The sequence below is a fragment of the Mirounga leonina genome, unplaced genomic scaffold (genome assembly GCF_011800145.1).
Source record: "Mirounga leonina isolate KUSES-001 unplaced genomic scaffold, KU_Mleo_1.0 Mir_168, whole genome shotgun sequence".
NCBI lineage: Eukaryota > Metazoa > Chordata > Mammalia > Carnivora > Phocidae > Mirounga > Mirounga leonina.
This window is the reverse complement of record NW_023270426.1, coordinates 30,821,516-30,845,148: the sequence shown is the minus strand read 5'-3', so window position 1 is coordinate 30,845,148 and position 23,633 is coordinate 30,821,516. Positions and strand designations below refer to the sequence as shown.

Genomic DNA, 23,633 nt, shown 5'->3' with positions numbered 1-23,633 from the left:
AGGAATGGCTCAATTTAGGGATATAAAAAAATTGGTCTAGAGAGAAGGAAGCCTCTAAGGCAAAGATGAAATTTTGAATGGTTTGATCAGAAGTATCTCTTTAAACCCTAGTGACTGTGCATTTAATAAGTAGCTTTAAAAGTTTCACATGTATGATAATTGCCGCAGCAAATCAAAAGCAAGTCACCACTTTAGAATTAAATGACCACAGCAATGCCTATTTCTCCAGTACAGATATGTGGCCAAAGTTCTAGGTATTTCCTAAATTAAGACAGACATATAAACAGATAGATATCTAGATATCCCACCTTTCTCCTATAACACATGCCCCTTTCTTACATATCCCTTTAGTGCTTATTTATTTTTTAAAAAAGATTTTATTTATTTATTTGACAGAGAGAGACACAGCGAGAAAGGGAACACAAGCAGGGGGAGTGGGAGAGGGAGAAGCAGGCTTCCCGCAGAGCAGGGAGCCTGATGCAGGGCTCTCCTGGGATCATGACCTGAGCTGAAGGCAGACGTAGTGCTTATTTGATCTGTACCTACTATGTGTCAGATTCTGCCAGTACTCTCAAGATAAATAATGATGTCCAGCCATTGAGCAGTTGATAGTGATAGTCTGGGCTATCACTTAGCACTGTGTCCCCCAGGACTGTGGAGGGAAATGATAGAGTTATGTATAAAAGTGCCTTGGACATGCCTTGAAAGGAGGTAAGGGACATGCCTGGAGGAGGGGGTGGGTACTAAAAGGGCTTTACAAAGAAGGTGAACTTGCACACACATTCTCAGATGATTAACAGAGAGGGGCAAGGTCTCAAAAGCAACTCATCCAATAGTTGGACACTTAATCAATCTGAGACCCTCCCAACCTCTGCTCAATCACATTGGTACAATTTCCTCATGTTAATAGACTTAAACTCTTATTTCCTATTGTCCAGCATCACTTGAAATAAATCCCAGGGATTTAAGTCCCCTAGTGTCTTAAGTCACTAGATGTCTTAAGGTATACATTTCTTTTCTTTTTTTTTAAAAGATTTTATTTATTTATTTTAGAGACAGAGCACAAGAGGGGGGAGGGTCAGAGGGAGAAGCAGACTCCCTGCTGAGCAGGGAGCCCGATGCGGGACTCGATCCCGGGACTCCAGGACCATGACCTGAGCCGAAGACAGTTGCTTAACCAACTGAGCCACCCAGGTGCCCCTACATTTCTTTTCTTGTATTAGAAAAAAAATCTGATGAACCTCACCAGTCTATTGTCAAGTAAAAATTGGGAAAGCACTTCACGAATTCTTAATTTCTAATTACGTGTTTTGAATAAAGAAAAAATGTACTGTGGACCCACTAGATCACATGTTTAGAGTTGCTGAGTCAGAAATTCCAAGAGAAGAACCTGAGAATAAATACATTTTGGGATGGGGTGGGGCTAATAAATACATTTAACAGGAAATCCTCATGCTGCTGATGAGCAAAACTGCAGTTGGGTGTGACATTACTTAATATCCACTCCCGGATGTCTTATGGGAAAAGTTTCTTGCTGAATTTAGAGAAAGAAAAAATTTGCCTTCCCTAAAAACTGCTTCTTCTTTTCTCATTGTAAGATTTATGTAGCATGGTCTATTCTTTTATTTTTTTTTCCTGCCTATCCAGAAACTCAAAGTAAAACTGATTACTCATTTTATCCCTAAGGTTAACCTGTGTGCATCCTCCCCTCATCCTTGTCACTGATTCTTGCCACATATACCTTGCATTTTCATTTTTATTGTTGTTGCTTATTTCATCAAATATGTATTATAGTTGATTTCATTATAAATCATCTAGCATTTTAAAGTGCAAAGGCATAAAAATGTTAGAGAAAAGATTAAAAACTCTGTATTTTTCTTAAACCCTCTCCAGTTGGTAATTGTTTCCCTCTATCTGGCTTGTGTTTCTAAGGACACACCCACAAGGCTCCAGAATAACCTAAGGGCAGCCAATCCTGCTTTTCCAGTTCTGCTTTATGAGTCCTCCAGAACAGAGGCCCCAAAAGGAGCTCCAAGCAAGTTCTCAGGATTCAGGACCTGGCTCAGCCAAACCCAACTTATTTTGAACATCCTGACTGCATTCTTACCTCTAGAAATCAGAATAAATGTGTCTCCTTAGGGGTCACATATCCTAGGGAACTGAGAAGATTTTTATTGGTAGCAGTAGTAACTTTCCTGAGCATATTTAAAGTTTTTAATTATGCCAAAAAAAAAAAAAAATATACAAAAGTTATTATTAGCCAGAAAAACCAAAGAATGGTTCAAAATAAGGAAGCTAATGCCCAGATAAAGTAACACATCCAAAGTCACAGAATTAGGAAATGACAGAAAGGGAATTTGAACCTGACTCCAAAGAACAAACTCTTAACCCATAAAAATATATGAAGTTTCAGAGTTCAAAGCTTCATATGTTCTTTTTGGAAAGTCTTTCAAATACATCTGAGCCCACTCTCCTCGCTAGGTAAACTAAAAACCAACCATTTTTCAAATAAACAAGCTTATTACTTGTTCCAGAGAATCTTCATTATTCCTACAGAATAGCAGAGTGCCGGGGATGGGAGAGTCCTGGAAAAGTCCCACGGAGCTCTTAATTTGCTCTACCACCCCTTACACAGAGGCAGGGCCTGGTAGCTATTGCTACCGTACTTGCCAACTTGGTCTTAGAAGATGGAACCCCTGTATAACCTGACCCAGCTGAGCCAGAAAGATTCTCCCAGAATTATTTGTGTGGCCAGTAAGACCAGACTGAAATCATGGAGCATGATGATAATTATGGCAGTGCTCTAGAATAAAGGATGTCTGTACTTCTGCTACTGGGTTCTCAACAGCTGTCCTGCGTCTGGCCTTTCCTAAGCACTCTGACTCTGAAAGAAACACCAGTGTTTCAATAAATCTTTTGTTTGTCTTGTTTCCTATTTTAGTAGCCAGAATATGTCTGCATGCGACACAAAGAACCTTTAATAATATAGATAACTAAACAAAGAGTGAACACCTACAAAATACCAAAAATACACGTTACTCTCTACAATAAATTCAGACAACCCACCTTCTGCATTTTCCAGAGATTGTGCCAATTTCTTCTTTTTTTTTACTGTGATATAATTGACATATAATATATGTAGTTTTAAGGTATAAACATGATGATTTGTTATACATGTGCAAAATGATCATAAGAATAAGGTTATTTAACACATCTATCACTCACATATTTACCATTTTTTTGCAGTAAAAATTTTTTTTTAAATATTTTATTTATTTATTTGACAGAGAGAGAGACAGGAACACAAGCAGGGGGAGTGGGAGAGGGAAAAGCAGGCTCCCCGCGGAGCAGGGAGCCCGATGCGGGGCTCGATCCCAGGACCCCGGGATCATGACCCAAAGCTGAAGGCAGATGCTCAACGACTGAGCCACCCAGGTGCCCCAAGGAGTAAAAATTTTTAAGATATACTCTCTTAGCAACTTACAAGTCCAAGATACAGTATTGCTAACTACAGCCACCATGCTGCACCTTACATCCCCAGAATGTACCGATCTTGTAACAGCAAGTTTGTATTCTTTGACAACCTTCACCTATTTCCCCCACCACCTTCTGCCCATGGCAACCATCAAACTACTCTGTTTCTCTGAGTTCCATTTTTTAGATTCCACATATAAGTGAGATCATACAGTACTTGTCTTTTTCTGCCTGACTTATTTCATTTAGCTTAACTCTCTCAAGATTCATCCATATGGTTGTAAATGGCAGGATTTTCTTTTTTTAGGCTGAATAATATTCCTGTGTGTGTGTGTGTGTGTGTGTATTACATTTCTCTATCCATTAATTCATCAATAGACACTTAAATTGTTTCCATGTCTAGGCTATTGTAAATAATGTTGCAGTGAACATGGGAGTATACGTATCTTTTCAAGATAGTGATTTCATTTCCTTGGGATATATACCCAAAAGTGAGATTGCTAGATCATATGGTATTTCTACTTTTAATTTTTTGAGGAACCTGCATACTGTTTTCCAGAGTGGCTGCACCAGTTTGCATTCCCATCAACAGTGCACAAGAGTTACCTTTTTTCCATGTTCTTTTTTTTTTTTTAAAGATTTTATTTATTTATTTGAAGAGAGAGACACAGCGAGAGAGGGAACACAAGCAGGGGGAGTCGCAGAGGGAGAAGCAGGCTTCCCGCCAAGCAGGGAGCCCGACGAGGGGCTCAATCCCAGGACCCTGGGATCATGACCTGAGCCGAAGGCAGACGCTTAACGACTGAGCCACCCAGGCGCCCCTTTCCATGTTCTTGTCAGTACTTGTTTTCTTTTATCTTTTGATAATAGCCTTTCTAACAGGTGTGAGGTGATATTGTGATTTTGATTTGCATTTCCTTGATAAATACTGATGTTGAGTACTTTCTCATATACCTGTTTGACATTTGTGTAGCTACTTTGGAAAAATATCTATTCAAGTCCTTTGCCCATTTTTAAAATCAGATTACTTGTTTCATTTTGTTTTGTTTTTGCTATTGAGCTATATGAGTTCCTTATACATGTTGGATATTAACACTTTATCAGATATAGGATTTGCAAATATTTTCTCCCATTCCACAGGTGGCCTTTTTACATTGGTGATCATTTGGAGACTCTGCTAATTTCAAATATCACATCCTCTTAACCAAAATTACGCCAGATTTCTATTCTGTTCAGCATCTGACATACAGACTGCTTCTACCCAACAAATGTGACCCAAAAATCCCTTTTCAGATTCTGGGTACTTTGTTTGTGCCTAGGAAATATATTTCCTGTAGCTACAATAATCAGTACACTACTTTTTTTTTGAGAGACATGTCCTATCAGAGTTTGTCTGTCTTTATATTCACCTGTTTGTTGTACAATTTGAAATCACTCTTCCATACTGGGAAAAAACAAAACAAAACAAAACAAAAACAGATGCCAAATCAGTCCTGGATTTGATTCACTACTAAGAAGTAACTGTCCACGACCTCTAAGAATATACAGAGATTTTGAAGATTTTCCATTTGCTTTAAAATATGTTTCCTCTTTCTACATTCTGTTACTTTGTCTTCCTACCCTCTAATAAAACCCCTCTCTGCAGCCAGGAGGCACCCTTGTTTCTGAGGATCAAGAATCTCTTGCACCTGCAGAGTATTTTTCTTTTATGTTCTCTTCATATTGTTATCTCACTGTAAACTCACAATCACAGTATGATTGAAGCAAGATGATCAGACATTATTTCCTTCATATGACAAGTGAAGAAACTGAGGTTTGGGGAGGCTTACCAGCATCATGCCTAAGATAGGATTGTTGGTAAAGGATGAGTGGGAACTCCAGCCAGGTTTGTGTCACCTCCAACTCAGTGCTCCCTGCGACACCCTGATGGCACAGTCCACAGTATCACTCCTCTGTCTTCAATCCCAGGGTTCCTACCATGACATCAGTGCTTGAGGGAATTTACATCTTGCACTTTACAGAACTGCTGAGCAGAAAAAGTCCTTCAATTAAAATATAACTTGAACCGGATCAATTCCTTCTGCTACTTTCCATCTCATTCTGAGCAAAACTGTATTTTTTAAATTTCCTAACAATGATTAAGATCTCACCTAAGCTACCTGCTTCTCATCTCTTCTACTACTAATTCCATCACTCCACCCATTTGGGATCCTTCTCTTCCTTAAACGCTCTAGTCACATTCTTTCCACAGAGCCTTGCATTTACTCTTCCTTCTGCCTGAAATACCCTTCCAAGGACAGCCACATGGCTTGTCCCCTCACTTCTAGAAGTCTTTTCTCAGAGATCGCCTTCCCAGTGAGAACTTTTTGAGCACTCAACTTAAAATCGACTTAAAGTCGTTCCCTCTGGCCCACCATTTCTTATCTGCTTTGGGCTGCTGCATTTTTTCCCTCCATTTCACACATATTTTAACACAGTGTTAAAACTTGTTTATATGTTTTGTTCCTTTTTTGCTCCAGCCCCAATAGAATGTAAGCTCCATGAGGCAAGAATTTTGCCTTTTGCTCAATCTTCCCGGTACAATAGTGAGCAGTTAGAACAGTGTCTGGAAGAGAGTAGCTGATCAATAAGTATTTGTTGTTTTCTGTATTAATTAAAGAAATTGAAATCAGAGAACGTTTGCCTAAGAACAAGAAAGCGAGGATGCAAAGTTGAAGGTCTCATGGTTCTGAACTGCAGGTACCTCACCATCTTGATACAAAAGATATAAGCACATAATTAACTAACTGCATTCAGCATGGTGTCATATAAAGGGGGCACAGACATGGCAGCATGGGAACCAGGACAAAGAGCCATTAATGCTCCCTTAGGAGGTCAGGGAAGACTTTTCAGAGATAGCAACATTTGAGCTGTATCTTGGTAGGTGAGGAAAGATTTGGAGACATGGAGGAGGAAGGGCAGAGAAGACAGCTTAGATCAAAACTCAGACTGTGACAAGGCTTGTCATTCAAGGATGGCCCTGCAAAAGCTACTTAACACAGCAAAGAAACAGATATCATTGGGACATTTCCTAGGCTTGGTCCTTCATAAATGTTATCTCCTTTAATCTTCACATCAAGTACAAAAGTTACATATTATTATTCCATTTTAAAATAATGAATTTGAGAATCTGCAAGTTTAAGGAATTCATTCAAACCACTCAGATCATTAATGCTGGAGCCTGAGCTTGAATGAAAATCTGTGTGGGCCTGAAATCCCTGCTTTTTACTGCACTGCTTTTCTGTGATAGCATTTCCTTTTGTTATTTTGTTTTTACTTTGAGAGGGAGGGAAACTGACTAATATGTGTTGATAAAATGTTTTCTTCAAAATTCTGCTTCAAAAATTATTAAAGCAGGGGCACCTGGGTGGCTCAGTCAGTTGAGCATCCAACTCTTGGTTTTGGCTCAGGTCATGATCTCATGGGTCATGGAATCAACCCCCACGTGGGGCTCTGCACTCAGCAGGGAGTCTGCTTGAGATTCTCTCTCTCCCTCCCTTTGCCCCTCCCCACCCAAATAAATAAATAAATCTTTAAAAAAAATTATTAAAGCAGCATGTGCTCATGCCAAGGGGAAAAATGAGGGGGACAGTGGAAAAAATGTATGTATATTTTTTGGATTTTTTAAAATTTAAATTCAATTAATTAACATGTAATGTATTATTTGTTTCAGGGGTACAATTTTTAAAAGCTACCCATCTCTGATTCTAACACCATTATCCCCAAACCAGCCCTCACAGCAACGAATATTGACTCCATTCTTCCTATCCATTCAAATGTATATGTGGAGAGAGTTTGGGGTGTGCACTTTACTCTTTAGTTTGCCTTTCTTATTAACAACATCTCATGGTATTTAATTCAGGTAATTAATACAAATCTTTAAGAATCTACTTGAGGGGTACCTGGCCGGTTCAGTCAGTGAAACATGTCACTCAGTCTCAGGATTGTGATTCAAGCCCCATGTTGGGTGTAAAGATTACTTAAAAATAAAATCTTTAATATCTGCAAATTACATATCAGATAAAGGGCTAGTATCCAAAATCTATAAAGAACTTATCAAACTCAACACCCAGAAAAACAAAGAATCCAGTCAAGAAATGGGCAGAAGACACGAACAGACATTTCTCCAAAGAAGACATATAGATGGCCAACAGACACATGAAAAAGTGCTGAACATCACTCGGCATCAGGGAAATACAAATCAAAATCACAATGAGATACCACCTCACACTGGTCAGAATGGCTAAAGTTAACAACTCAGGAAACAACAGATGTTGGCGAGGATGCAGAGAAAGGGGAACCCTCTTACACTGTTGGTGGGAATGCAAACTGATGCAGCCACTCTAGAAAACAGTATGGAGGTTCCTCAAAAAGTTAAAAATACGGGCGCCTGTCTATGGTCAACTAATCTTCGACAAAGCAGGAAAGAATGTCCAATGGAACAAAGACAGTCTCTTCAACAAATGGTGTTGGGAAAATTGGATAGCCACATGCAGAAGAATGAAACTGGACCATTTCCTTACACCACACACAAAAATAGACTCCAAATGGTTGAAAGACCTCAATGTGAGACAGGAGTCCATCAAAATCCTAAAGGAGAACACAGGCAGCAACCTCTTTGACCTCAGCCGAAGCAACTTCTTCCTAGAAACATCGCCAAAGGCAAGGGAAGCAAGGGCAAAAATGAACTATTGGGACTTCATCAAGATAAAAAGCTTTTGCAAAGCAAAGGAAACAGTCAACAAAACCAAAAGACAACCGACAGAATGGGAGAAGATATTTGCAAATGACATATCAGATAAAGGGCTAGTATCCAAAATCTATAAAGAACTCATCAAACTCAACACCCAAAGAACAAAGAATCCAGTCAAGAAATGGGCAGAAGACATGAACAGACATTTTTCCAAAGAAGACATCCAAATGGCCAACAGACACATGAAAAAGTGCTCAATATCGCTCGGCATCAGGGAAATCCAAATCAAAACCTCAATGAGATACCACCTCACACCAGTCAGAATGGCTAAAATTAACAAGTCAGGAAACAACAGATGTTGGTGGGGATGTGGAGGAAGGGGAACCCTCCTACACTGTTGGTGGGAATGCAAGCTGGTGCAGCACTCTGGAAAACTGTATGGAGGTTCCTCAAAAAGTTGAAAATAGAGCTACCATACGACCCAGCAATTGCACTACTGGGTATTTACCCCAAAGATACAAATGTAGGGATCTGAAGGGATACGTGCACCTTGATGTTTATAGCAGCAATGTCCACAATAGCCAAACTGTGGAAAGAGCCAAGATGTCCATCGACAGATGAATGGATAAAGAAAATGTGGTATATATATATATATACAATGGAATATTATGCAGCCATCAAAAGGAATGAAATCTTGCCATTTGCAATGACGTGGATGGAACTGGAGGGTATTATGTTGAGTGAAATAAGTCAAAAAGAGAAAGACATGTATCATATGATCTCACTGATATGAGGAATTCTTAATCGCAGGAAACAAACTGAGTGTTGTTGGAGTGGGGGGTGGGGTGGGAGGGATGGGGTGACTGGGTGATAGACACTGGTGAGGGTATGTGCTCTGGTAAGCGCTGTGAATTGTGCAAGACTGTTGAATCTCAGATCTGTACCTCTGAAACAAATAATGCAATATATGTTAAGAAAAAAAAAAAAAGAAGAAGAAGAAGGTAGCGGGAGGGGAAGAATGAAGCGGGGGAAATCGGAGGGGTAGACAAACCATGAGAGATGATGGACTCTGAAAAACAAACAGGGTTCTAGAGGGGAGGGGGGTGGGAGGATGGGTTAGCCTGGTGGTGGGTATTGAGGAGGGCACATTCTGCATGGAGCACTGGGTGTTGTGCACAAACAATGAATCACGGAACACTTCATCTAAAACTAATGATGTAATGTATGGGGATTAACATAAGAATAAAAAAAAAAAATACGGGCGCCTGGGTGGCTCAGTTGGTTAAACAACTGCCTTCGGCTCAGGTCATGATCCTGGAGTCCCGGGATCGAGTCCCGCATCGGGCTCCCTGCTCAGCGAGGAGCCTGCTTCTCCCTCTGACCCTCCCCCCTCTCATGTACTCTCTCTCAGTCTCACTCTCTCAAATAAATAAATAAAATCTTTAAAAAAAAAAAGTTAAAAATACAACTATCCTACAACCCAGAAATTGCACTTCTAGGTATTTATCCAAAGGATACAAATACACGCACCCCAATGTTTATAGTAGCAATGTCCACAATATTCAAATTATGGAAAGAGCCCAGATGTTCATTGACAGATGAATGAATAAAGAAGATGTGAGATATATAGATACAGATATATAGATATAGATACAGATATAGATATAGATATAGATAGATAGATAGATAATGCAATATTATTCAGCCATCAAAAGAATGAAATCTTACCATTTGCAATGACATGGGTGGAACTAAGGGTATTATGCTAAGTGAAGTAAGTCAGTCAGAGAAAGACAAATACCTTATGATTTCACTCATATGTGGAAATTAAGAAACAAAACAGATGAACATAGGGGAAGAGAAAGAAAAATAAAATAAGATACAAACAGAGAGGGAGGCAAACCATAAGAGACTCTTAACTATAGGAAACAAACTAAGGGTTGCTGGAGGGGCGGTGGGTGGGGGATGGGGTAACTAGATGATGGGCATTAAGGAGGGCACTTGATGTAGTGAGCAACGGTGTTATATGTAACTCATGAATCACTAAATTCTACCCCTAAAACTAATAATACACTGTGTTAACTAAGAAAACAATGAATCATGGAATACTACATCAAAAACTAATGATACAGTAGTATGGTGACTAACATAACATAATAAAATAAAATAAAAAAAGAAATGTTTATATATAAAGTTTTTAGTAAAATAAAGGCTAAAATTTTGTGAAAAATATAAATAAAAAATTTTTTTAAATAAAATTATATAAATTATATAAACTTACAATTAAATGATATTGAAATAAAGATAATAAATATAAAATAAAATAAAATCTTTCAAAAGAAAAAAGAGAATCGACTTGAGCGCTCATAATTTAAGATACCATTTTTCCCTATTGTTGGGCATTCATATTGTTTCCGTTTTTTTGGCCCTTCAGAGACTGCTGCAATAAACATCTTTATACATATAAACTTGCGCACTGATGTTTTTATTTCTTCATAAAAGATTTCCAAAAACTGAATTGCTAGATCAAAGGACATTTTTCAAACTTTTAAATATTGTAATAGATGTTGCTACCTTCAAAAGACAGTAATTCTCTTATTGACCCGAATTGACACTTTATTGACAAAAATCAGCTTAGGTCACTATCTCACAGGTTTTTTGTTGTTGTTGTTGTTTTGTTTTTTACTGGATGGACTTTTAAAGTCAAAGGCACAGCCTGGAAGGGCTGAGGCAGTGACTGTGGATGCCCAGCCCAGACCCTCAAGGCCCTGCCCCCAGCCAGAGGCAGCTGTGCCAAGGGGGTTGGGAGGGGGGGGAAGGGGCCTCCCCTTATAGGGGTCGCCTACTTCCTTCCTTTGCCCCCAACAGGGGAGAAGCAGGTGACATAAAGTGAGGCAGAAATGCTTCAGAGGCCTCTCCTTGAACCCCCCCCCCCCAGCACAGGTCTTTGGTGGACGTAATTGCACAGACAGTCCATAAAGTGACAGCTAGAGGGGCGCTCCCTCCCAAGAGCAGGGCCTCAGGGGAGGGCAGGGGAGAGGTCCCAGTTTCTCCCCGTGGCAACTCAGTGCGGAGAATGGAGAAACGGGGGAGGAGCCCTTCGGGTGGAGCAGCCCCCTGGGGGAGAAGTGCCTTCTGCCAGATGAGGCACGGTCTTGGCAGAGGCCCCTCCCTCCCTGCATCTCTAACTCTATCTGGTAAGACATAAAAAATTCTCTGCTTATAAGAATACTTCTGCTCTGTCTGGGAGTGGGGGGGGGAAGGGGAGGGAAGGGCAATCCCTGGGGATGGGGCGGGGCCGATACCGAGGCTCCCGGGTCACAGCCCCTATGGGGGGAAGGAGGGGTCGCTGTGGAGGGGGCTGGCTAGGAGGGCGGCATGGGGCCGTGGCTCGTCTGGGGGCTCCCTTGGCGGCGGGGGCCCTGCCCGGGGCGGCGGGCTCGCGGGAGACGCGGCGGGAGGTGGCGGCGCTCCGCAGCTTCTGTTTCCGCCGCTTGGCCGGCGGCGCGTTCTCCACGCTCTTCAGGAAGAAGCCCTCGCGCTTGCCCGGGTTGAAGGCCCTGAAAGTGGCGTCGAGCCCGGAGCGCACAGCTGGCCCCGAGGACTCCAGCCGTCGGGTGTCCGGAGCGGGGGCGAGGAGCGGGCGCTGCCGTCCTGCAGCCATGAGCTGCCCCGCAGCGCCTCGAGCTTCAGCCGCTTGGCGGGGTCCACCGTCAGGAGCCCTCGGACCAGCTCCTTGGCTTCCTCAGACACGCCCTGCCAGGCCACCCCGTCAAGAGAGAAGCGCCCCTCGCGGATCTTGCACGTGATCTCTGCCGCCTGGCTCTGCCCACCCTGGCCTGAGGCCCCCTGGAAGGGGACCTGCCCCGACAGCATCATGTACAGAATGACACCGAGGCTCCAGAGGTCGCAGGACTCGTCGTAGCCCTGCTGCGCCAACAGCTCGGGAGCTGCATACCGCAGCGTGAAGCAGGGCGTCTGCATGGGCCCCGCGGGGCTCTGCGGGCGCAGCCGCGCGAACTCGAAGTCGATGATCTTCACGGGGGCTCCGGGCGTGTCATCGGCGTCCAGAATGTTCTCGGGCTTGAGGTCCCGATGCACCACGCCCGCCTCCTCGTGCATGAAGCTCACTGCCGACACGAGGCTGCGCAGGATCTGGCTCGCTTCGGACTCGCTGAAGTGCCGCTTCTTGCGGATGTGCTCCAGCAGCTCCCCGCCCCGCAGCAGCTCCAGAACCAGGTACGTGTGCAGCTGGTCGTGATGCACGTCATGCAACTTCACCACGTTTGGCTGCGACCGGCAAAGCCGCAGGGCGGCCACTTCTCGCTGCGTGTTCTCCTCCAGCCTGCGGCTGAGGATCTTGACCGCGAACTCCTGGCCACTCTGGCGCTGGCGACAGCGGCGACACACGGAGAAGCTGCCCTGGCCGAGCGCGGGCTCCCGCAGGTCCAGCTCGTACTGCTGGAAGAAGGGCGAGTCCTGCAGCATGGCGCTCCTGGCCACCGCTGCCCGGCCAGGCCGGTCTCCAGCGCCAGATGCTTCCAGCACATCCGTCATCAACTTTACTGAGGTACAATTGATATATAATTACTCGACATATTGAAAGTATACAATTTGAAGTTTTGACATATGTATATACCCACAAAACCATCCCCACAATCAAGATAATGAACACACCTGTTATCCCCAAAAAGCTTTCTCATGCCACTTATAATTCATCCCTCCCTCCCACCATCTCCTATTCTACCCACAGTCAACCACTGATTTACTTTTTGACACTATGGATTAGTTTGAATTTTCTAGAATTACGAGATAGATTTTGAAGTACTTATTTGTCCCTTACCATGTATTCAACCTTGTCTCATACTTGGCAGTATCATATTCTTAGTTGGCTTATGTGGGTACTGAGCTACCCTGGGTAAGCCAAATCTGCTACTGATCCACCTCTAACTCGAGGTAAAGTGCCAGGAAATAAGGGAGACCTCTGGCTTTTCATACTATCAGTACAATCTTCTTACCGCTGTGGATGAAGAATGTAGTGTTACAACTTAAAGTCAGGCTGATGCTAGAAACCTAAAGAAGGTTAATACAGTCTCCTACCCTTTCTTTAAATAAAACACATCCTAGAATATCTAGGAAATGGGTCATCTAATAGATGTATGTTAATTTATGTCACTCATAAAATACTTAAGAGAATATTGCTATGCTCCTTTACTATGCTAGGTACTGGACTTTGCCTCGTTGCAGCTCACAAACAAGTAGGAGATGTAAGTAACAATCACATAATCATACATAAGTATATAATTTTTTAAAGTTTTTATTTAATTTTAAAGATTTTATATTTATTTGAAAGAGAGAGAGAGCAAACATGAGCAGGGAGAGGGGCGGAGAGAGAAGCAGACTCGCCGCTGAGCAGGGAGGCCGATGCGGGGCTTGACCCTGGGATCATGACCTGAACCAAAGGCACATGTTTAACCAACTGAGCCAACCAGGCACCCCTACGTTTTTACTTAAAGTCCAGTTAGTTAACCTACAGTGTAATATTAGTTTCAGGTGTACAGTATAGTGATTCAACACTTGCATACAACACCCAGTGCTCATCACAAGCACACTCCTTAATCCCCATCACCTGTGTCACCCAGTTCCCTACCCAGTATATAATTATTTTTGAGATACATGCTCAGGAAGGATGAAACATGGTTCTCTTAGGGCCTATAACAAATTTATCTTGCCTGCACGGGTGATCTGAGAGGGTTTCCTAAGAAAGTGAGACTTGAACTAAGATGTGAAAAAAATGATTTGGAGGTTAAATAGGAGAAAACTCAGGAGAAGAAAATGAAGGAGAAGAGGTTTTTTGTTTTTTTTTAAGGATTTTATTTATTTGAGAGAGAGAGAATGAGAGACAGAGAGCATGAGAGGGAAGAGGGTCAGAGGGAGAAGCAGACTCCCTGCTGAGCAGGAAGCCCGATGTGGGACTCGATTCGGGGACTCCAGGATCATGACCTGAGCCGAAGGCAGTCGCTTAACCAACTGAGCCACCCAGGCGCCCCGAGAAGAGGTTTTTTTATAACTGCGTAAAGAGCATTTGCAAAAACCCTGTATCAAGTATCCTGTTGCCAGCAGTAAAAAGAAGGCCAGGGCAGCTAGGAAGCAAATGGAGCAAATGAGAACAAGGGAGGCAAACAAGCACTTAGGCCTTACAGGACCTCATAGGTGTGGTATTTTATTCTTAACTTTGAGAACAATGGAAAGATACCAAAAGACTTTTATGATTAGAATGAGAAAGATCATTGTAGCATTTTGAAAAGATCCCTGCCTCCTGTGCAGACCACACTGTAGGAGTCGAAGCAGGAAGCCTGCTAGGAAGCTCTTGCAAGAGATGAGAGACTTGGAGGAGGGAGGGCTAGTGTGGGGAGGGGCAGAGGAGAAGCAGAGAGAGAAGCAGAGTTCTCGCTGAGCAGGAAGCCTGATGTGGGACTCCATCCCATGAACCTGAGATCATGACCTGAGCTGAAGGCAGACGCTTAACCAACTGAGCTACCCAGGTGCCCCTCCTTTATTGTGCTTATCATAATTTGTAATAATCTATTTACTCATGTTTTCTCAGTTTCTTTTTTTATTTTTTTATTATTTTTAAAATTTAAATTCAATTAATTAACATACAGTGTATTATTAGTGTTTCAGGTCAGTGATTCATCAGTCTTATATAACACCCAGTGCTCATTATATCACATGCCCTCCTTAATGTCCATCACCCAGTTACCCCATCCCTCTACCCCCTCCCCTCCAGCAACCCTCAGTTTGTTTCCTATGATTAAGAGTCTCTTATGGTTTGTCTCCCTCTCTGATTTCATCTTGTTTTATTTTTCCCTCCCTTCCCCTATGATCCTCTGTTTTGTTTCTTAAATTCCACATATGAGTGAAATCATATGATAATTGTCTTTCTCTGATTGACTTATTTCACTTAGCATAATGCCCTCTAGTTCCATGCATGTCGTTGCAAATGGCAAGATTTTATTTTTTTGTCTGAGTAGTATTCCATTGTGTGTGTGTATGTGTGTGTGTGTGTGTGTATCACATCTTCTTGGCTCTTTCCATAGTTTGGCTATTGTGGACATTGCTGTTATAAACATTGGGGTGCAGGTGCCCCTTTGGATCACTACATTTGTATCTTTAGGGTAAATACCCAGTAGTGCAATTGCTAGGTCATAGGGTAGCTCTATTTTCAACTCCTTGAGGAACGTCCATACTGTTTTCCAAAGTGGCTGCACCAGCTTGCATTCCCACCAACAGTGTAGGAGGGTTCCCCTTTATCTGCATCCTAACACCTGTCATTTCCTAACTTGTTAATTTTAGCCATTCTGACTGGTGTGAGGTGGTATCTCACTGTGGTTTTGATTTGTATTTCCCTGATGACAAGTGATGTGGAGCATTTTTTCATGTGTCTGTTGGCCATTTGGATGTCTTCTTTGCAGAAATGTCTGTTCATGTCTTCTGTCCATTTCTTGATTGGATTATTTGTTGTTTGGGTTTGATAAGTTCTTTATAGATTTTGGATATTAGCCCTTTATCTGATGTGTCATTTGTAAATATCTTCTCCCATTCTGTCAGTTGTCTTTTGGTTTTGTTGACTGTTTCCTTTGCTTTGCAAAAGCTTTTTATCTTGATGAAGTCCCAATAGTTCATTTTTGCCCTTGCTTCCCTTGCCTTTGGAGATGTGTCTAACAAGAAGTTGCTGAGGCCGAGGTTCCTGTGTCTTTCTTTACACTGCAAAAATCTGTGGGGGTATGGGTCATGTTCATTTTGTTTATCACAGAATGCTCAACTTTTAGCAAAGGTACTGCAATCAGTATTGAATTAAAATATATATATATATAATAGAACATGATAAATGGCCGATAACTATTACTATGATTATAAGTCATGTTAGTCACATTAGCTGTTATTATTTGATCAGGAAATAAATTCTCATTTGATAAAGATACACACCTAGCTAATAGCAGAGCAAAGAAAAAAAAATGCTCAAAATGAAGCAGAGGTAATTAATAGAATGGAGGAGTATCAGATAATTTTGATTTAGTTGCTTCTCCCAGGGAAAAATTTAATACAATAGAAGATACTGATATTTCTTTTTTTTTTTTTTTAAAGATTTTATTTATTTATTTGAGAGAGAGAGAGAATGAGAGACAGAGAGCATGAGAGGGAGGAGGGTCAGAGGGAGAAGCAGACTCCCTGCCAAGCAGGGAGCCCGATGCGGGACTCGATCCCGGGACTCCAGGATCATGACCTGAGCCGAAGGCAGTCGCTTAACCAACTGAGCCACCCAGGCGCCCAGATACTGATATTTCTTGATATACATCTTATATACGTAAACAAAATCTGTGTTCCTTGGTGATGCTAACAACCTGTGAGCACCCCTGCTGTCGTTAACCTACTTAAAGCCTGAGAGCTTTTCAACTGGATCCTTCCTAAAATTAAAAAAAAAAAAAAATGCTGCAAATTAATTTTATTGATTTATCTGTTTGTATCACCTAACTCAAATATAGAGACAAGAAATAATATGATTTTTATTTTGCACCTCCTGACCCCCCAACACCTAGTAAAGAGGAATGCGTTGCTTTCTCAGGTTAGAACAAACATATCCTAGGAACTATCTTGGGCCGCTAATCTCATCTTTAGGAATGGAACTTCTCTGACCTCAATCACTTCAGATCCCAGCTGCTGTTTCCAGTGGAAATTTGTTACTAGCTTTCAAAATTTTAAATATCATATAGTTCTTGGCACTGCACTTCCACTTCTAAGACTTTTGTGAAGCGATACAGAAATGAATGCAAGTAAATGGATACTTACTGTAGTACTCTTTATAATAAGAAAAAAAGTTACTGGGGCGCCTGGGTGGCTCAGTCGTTAAGCGTCTGCCTTCGGCTCAGGTCATGATCCCAGGGTCCTGGGATCGAGTCCCACATCGGGCTCCCTGCTCCGCGGGAAGCCTGCTTCTCCCTCTCCCACTACCCCTGCTTGTGTTCCTGCTCTCACTATGTCTCTGTCTGTCAAATAAATAAATAAAATCTTTAAAAAGAAAAAAAGTTACTAAAAATAATTTAAGTGTTTGCATAAATGAAAGTTTAAATGAAGTATGAATCATTCGTACATGCTTGTTTTTATTTATTTATATTCCATGTGCCAATCATCTTTTAGTGGGCATTAATTCTCAATTAGGATATGAAAGGATTCAGGGGTGTGAGGAAAAGGTCATGGTCAGGAATGCAGAATGCGCCCTCAATATCGGGCCCTCTTCAGTGGTACTTGTGTAGCTGCTCATGTTTGAGTTCCTTGTATGAAAGGAAGTAGTTGAAAAACTTGTAAGCTGCCAACACCATAGAAATCCCAGGGACACTTCCTTTCTTCACATTAACATACTTTAAAAAAAATTTTTTTATTATGTTATGTTAGTCACCATACAGTATATCATTAGTTTTTGATGTAGTGTTCCATGATTCATTGTTTGCATATAACACCCAGTGCTCCATGCAATACATGCCCTCCTTAATACCCATCACCAGCCTAACCCATCTCTCCAACCCCTCTCCCCTCTAAAACCCTCAGTTTGTTTCTCAGTGTCCGGTCTCTCATGGTTCTTCTCCCCCTCCGATTTCCCTCCCTTCATTTTTCCCTTCCTTCTCCTAATGTCCTCCATGCTATTCCTTATGTTCCACAAATAAGTGAAACCATATGATAATTGATTTTCTCTGCTTGACTTATTTCACTTAGCATAATCTCCTCCAGTCCCATCCATGTTGATGCAAAAGCTGGGTATTCATCCTTTCTGATAGCTGAGTAACTTTCCACATTAACATGCTAAATGAAACATCAGTATTAACCCCTTTGAAACATTCCAGCAATGCCTTTAGGAGTAAAATCCCACATCAGTATCCAGCTTGGCAGCTCTCCTATTTTGACGTCGATGAGCTTCTTCTCCTTCACTGGTATGACTGACACCACCTTGGAGTCCTAGGTGTCCATATACACTTTTTTAAATGAGCAGAAAATATTTTGAAAAATCACATAAAGTTGTTAGTGGTTTCCTCTACTTTGTGAGATTTATGGAGTAAAGAAATTAAAGTTACATATTTAATTATACAGAGTTACATATCATTATGGTTATATATAACTTGCACTAATTATATATAATATCTATTTCTACATTCTCCTTATCTTCACAATATTTTTTCTTTCTTTTTCTTTTTTTCTTTCTATTTTTTAAAAAAATATTTATTTGAGAGAGAGCAACGAGACAGCGGGGAGGGGGGCTGAGGGAGAGAGAGAAAGAGGATCTCAAGCAGACTCCCATTGAGTGCAGAGCCTGACACGGGGCTCGATCCCACAACCCTGAGATCATGACCTGAGCCTAAATCAAGAGTCAGATGCTTAACAGACTGAGTCACCCAGGCGCCCCCCCTTCATAATAGTTTTCAATTATACTTTTTATTTTGAAATAATCATAGAGTCACATGAAGTTGTAAGAAATAACACAGAGAGATCCAGCATATTCTCTACTGAGTTTCCCCTAATGACAGCATCTTGGAAAACTATACTACAATATCAAAACCAGTACTTTGATACTGATACAGACAAGAAACAAAACATACTCTGGTTTTTCCCATTTCCCATCTCCTATCTCCTGCCTAAGCCTCCCACGGTCAGAATGCAGCCCAAAGTTCAGCTGACATGGGAACCTGAGGGCTCAGCATCACAGAGAAGAGCAGGGAAAGGGTGGGGAGTGGCTCTGAGGGCAAATGGTTCCAAGACTGGTACAAGCTCAGGCCTGAAGGCAGATCAGGGCAGATATTCTTGGTAGGAAGAAACTAGGTTTTTCATGAAGGCATAAAAATGTTAGCAGGAAAGAGATTTAGTGATTTTCTCAGTGTGAATGGGGCTAGAGCACATTTCAAGAAAGGAATATTCCAAGAAAGAAAAGGAAGGAAGGAAGGGAGGAAATAGATTGATTAGACTAGACATGCAAACAAAGGCCAGGTCATGAAGGGCTTTGTAGCCATCCTAAGGAACTTGACATCTATAGGTGATTGTATATCACCAGAATTATGGTCTTGGAAAGATAATTCTGGCATCATCATAGACGGTGGCATGGAGAAAAGGAAAGGATAGTTCAGAACCTAGTAGCCAAATGATGATGCATTGAAGACCTAACTTGGTGGCAGGGTCTGTGACCTATGGAGCGGCCATAGTATAACCACAAACTTAATAGAACCTCGCACTCTGGTGTTGTAGACGCCGAGTCAGTGAAAGACCCTAGTCTTATCAGATAATACTTTGAAAACTCTTTTTTTATATTTATATTTAAATTTTTACATTTTTATATTTTACATTTTTATATTTTAAATTTTAAATTTTTATATTTAAAAAATTCTTTAGAAGTGAGGGAATAGGAGCTTGAGGGGTATAGAAACACTGTCAAAGAGCAGTTGAAGAAAATGATGATGTTTAACTTAGAGTCAAGCAGAGGGGAAGACATGATTATGTCTTCCTGAAAATGCCAGTTCTCTTGATAACAAGAGGCTCTCTGGAGTTTATGACCCAAGAGAAAAATTATCTAGTGGGCCCTTCTGAATAGAGCCCCTAGAAATAAACACAGGACAAAATGAAATCTATTCATTGCTTTATTCACTCTTTTCAGGGGTCACTACACCTTAGGATGAAATGAGTTCCAGCCCCAGAGGAGAGCACCATTCCCCTTCCCCTCCACCGCTGCTTTGTGCTGACATCACACCAAATGCGACAGCGCCTCCTGAAAAGCAGAAGGACAAGAATAAAAACAAAGTGGCTTACATGTGCTTAGCATGTTTCCAAATATAGTCACCAACCTATTTAGCCACCATTTTACTGATGTGGAAATGGAGGCCCAGAGTGGTTAAGTCCCAACTAGAATCACTAAGCTGAGAAATGCAAAGTCACAATCATAACATAGATCTCTTTCATTCAAAAATCCCTTCTAGAAATGTAGATGCTGCACCTTCCTTGAGATTCCTGGGCATGCAAACTTTGTATGAGTACATCCAGGGAAATACATGTCCACAGGTGAGAACAGGGTGAGTGGGAGTATGGGGGGGGGGCGTTCAGGTGACTAAGCTCTCCCCATTGACAAATTAGTCCACAACCTATAGTTACCAGCAGTTTCTTCACTGCCTCAGAGGCCTCTGGTCCCAGCTCATTCACACACTTTTTTAGCCCTTCCACAAGGTGCTCAACAGAAATGCCCAGAGCGTTCAGAAGAAGCTTTAATGGATCCATAAAGGGGAGAATGTTGTCCACAGGTAAAGGTAAGGCTTTGTTGACAGCATCTGGCGAACCGTTGATAAGGAAGGTGGTAGCTGCAGAGCAAAAAGGAAACTGAGTGAAATAGGCACATCTGACTCCTGTCCACGACTGCACTACTTTCCACTGTGTCCATCAATAACTCTGTTCCAGTCTCACTTGATTTCCCATGAAAACTTTTGCCTCAGGGCCTTTGCATCTGCTGTTCTGTCTCCTCAGAACTTTCTTTCTCCAGTTAGCTACATGTCTCTCCTCAAATGTTACCTCCTCAGAAAGGTACCTAAAATAGCATCATTTATTATCCTCTAACTTCCTTTATTTTTTCTTACCATTACGTAAAATAGTAAAACTCACTTATTTATTTTGTGCCTTCAACCTCTCACTAATATGCAGACTCCATGAGAACAAGGAATTTATGTTTTATTCACTACTGTACCTCATGCCTAGAATACTAGACTCTGGCATTTAGTAAGCACTCAGTAAAAACTGGTGGTTCACTGAACAGGAATGTACTTTGCATGTGGCTATCTCCACAATCCATGGCTTTGAGGCCAAAAAGTAGATTCCATAATGAACCTTCACTTGGGGACATGCATGAACCCAATCAACCACAGCCCAGGAAACTGCTCCCAACCAATTCAACCCAATGCTACAAACATAACTGAACACCAACTCTGTAGTGGTTAGTGCAGATACATAGATGAATAAGACGAGGATATTCTGTTCAGAGAACTTACACAGTCTGGTGGACAATAAAGATCTGTACATGCCACAGTGTGGCATGTGCTGTGCTAACATTGTGGATAAAGCTCTGTGGAAACATAAAAGAAGGGATGACTAATTCTAATGTGGTAGAGTGTTGGAGCAATCTTCCCAGAGAGATGTTGCTGGAGCTGTATCTTGAGGCAGAATCCAGGGTCACAAGGTAAAGTAGGGGAGGTGCATTTTAAAAAGGAACAAAATTAACAAGGGCACTGAAACGTGAGGATGAAAGTGTGCACACTGCCTGTTGTACCTTCCAGAGCAGCTAGAGTGCAGAATTCCAGTGAGGTATGCTGAGGTGGGGAAGGAGGTAAGGCAGCCAAACCCAGGTGAGGTCAGATTTTTCAGAGCCTAGAATGCCATATTAATGCATTTGAGACTTTGTTCCCTAAGGGCAATGGGGAGGTATCAAGACTCCTTTATGGAACAATTGCGTTTTGTATCTTTGGCTTTAGAAAGAGAACTTTCACATAGAAGATGAATAGAGGGAAAGTGTAGAGAATGAGAAAAATACATACAATATACATTTTTACAAAACACATGTGCAAATATGTAAACACACACGTACATGAGAACACACATAAGAACACACATCTTCCTAGTAAGACCCTGCCATAATTCATTTTCCTTTGGAATCCTTTTCATTCCCCATTCAAATCATACAAGTGGAGCCTATGCATCTATCTTCCCTTCATCTTCTACCACCTATTTTCCCTCCCAAATCCTCCCGCATAGGAGGGATATTTATTTCCTTCCACCCAGCTTTCTGTTGCCACCTCCGCCAGTAGATATTTGATGCTAGTTACTAAAGACAACAAAATAGCCAAAGCTGGTAAAGTTACAAATTGGTCCAAAATTTCAGTAAAAAGCACAAACCAGAGTTGCCAATGTGGGAGTGGACAGCACCTAGTTTCTCAGGATTAGTCTCCCTACTTATTTTAAAGGTTCTGGTGGTTGTCTTCTCTGCATATACTTATACACTTCCAGGGGAAGACTTTCAAGGCTTTCTGTTCTTTGAATGAACAGTGGCTATCCCAATGCATTTTGTAGATGCATCCAAATATACTTTCCTGTAGTTAAAATGACTCCCTTCAAAAAGAATGGATCAAGAATCCAACTTCTATACCCCACCTAGAAACTGAACTGTTCGCCCCTCAGTTCTCCCACAGAGCTCTGGCTGTGTATGTCTCTATGCATTAGTCTAGCATCATAGTGACTTCTGTCTGAAGAAGCCTTATCTCCCCTATCAGATTACAAGAACCTTGTAAACAATCTCTGTGTCTGATTCATATCTAAATCTTCCGATGCTTATCCAAGTACCCAACATGTTGTAGCCATTCAGCAACTATCCATTGACTGTGTGAATGATAAATGTAGCTATGTCTCAGGAGAAACAACCTGGCAACTGATTACAGACGATAGAAAGAATGACTCCATATAGTTTCAAAAGAAAGAAGTTACCAAGTGAGATTTTGACTCAAGATTAATAAAGAAAAGAAAAACTATGGTGACAATGTTCAAGAGTGTTGACCTCTAGTAAGAGTTGGCTAACTTCTTATGTAGGATTCACTACGGATAGTACTTCTATTGGGTTAGAGCTTGGTAGGCTGGGGCTGGGGTGGGGGTGAGGTTGCTGCATCTGAAATCCCTTCTGACCTTTCCATTCTGTGGTTCTAAAATTCCCTCCACCATATTCCCCTGGAAGCCTAGGCTTACTGATTACATTCCTATCACAGAAAGTAGAGATACGTGTTCAGGCTACTTACCAGAGTAACTGCAAATGCTGACAGTCACCAGCAGAAACAGAGTTACTAGCTTCATGACAGGGTTTCTGTGATACTTGGAGTTTAAAATTGAACTGCAAAATGCAGTGAATCCACTGAGCTAGTGGCCCCACTTACGGTAGTAGGTGTGAAGGCTGCTTTCTGCACAGGCACATATTTATATCCCAGGAATGACCTAATGTTAGTCCCTACCACTTGACTCACCCCAGAGAAGAGCAGGAAGATCATGTTTCCTCACTAAACAAATTGGTGGTTTTTCCACTTTCCCTCATGTTCCCACGAGAAACAAAGCCCTAACTTGAAGCATTCTCAAGGTCCTCTCATAAAAGCCCTTCCTTGCCCAGAGATGCCAGTGGGAACAGAGAGCTCTAAGAGTCCTTGTCTTGAAAGAATCTTGAGAAGAAGGGGAAGCTTTATATTGGGATTAAAAAGAGCAAATGTTCTATTTTCCGCCAGCTTTCTCTTCATCTAAAGTTTGCAGAACCACATTACCTGATAAGCGACCTAGTCGTGGAAGCAATCGGGAGGTCCCATCAGCTGTAGTATAT

The 23,633-nt window shown here is 41.7% G+C and overlaps 3 protein-coding genes across 4 annotated transcripts in view; 1 reads left to right on the top strand and 2 right to left on the bottom strand.

The window, feature by feature from the left end:
* The window catches only part of CUNH5orf46 (chromosome unknown C5orf46 homolog), a 70,164-nt gene that overhangs the window by 13,801 nt on the left and 32,730 nt on the right, over positions 1-23,633 (top strand). The window contains exon 4 of one of the 2 annotated variants that reach the window (XM_035014412.1): positions 1,933-2,986. The exons of the other annotated variant lie outside the window; for it this stretch is intronic. The gene's annotated coding sequence lies outside the window, so the exon portion shown is untranslated. Of the gene's footprint in view, positions 1-1,932; positions 2,987-23,633 lie in introns of those variants that run through there. 2 annotated transcript variants of the gene reach the window in all.
* On the bottom strand, positions 11,427-12,763 carry LOC118017116 (ribosomal protein S6 kinase alpha-4-like). The gene is given in 2 exon segments (XM_035015053.1): positions 11,427-11,818; positions 11,821-12,763. Coding segments are annotated over 2 exon segments (1,335 nt in total).
* LOC118017115 (ATP synthase subunit f, mitochondrial-like) lies at positions 17,503-18,870 on the bottom strand. The gene is made up of 3 exons (XM_035015052.1): positions 18,856-18,870; positions 18,088-18,217; positions 17,503-17,531 (listed from the first exon to the last, which is right to left on the bottom strand). Exons 1-3 carry the CDS (start codon positions 18,868-18,870, stop codon positions 17,503-17,505), a joined length of 174 nt encoding a protein of 57 aa, XP_034870943.1.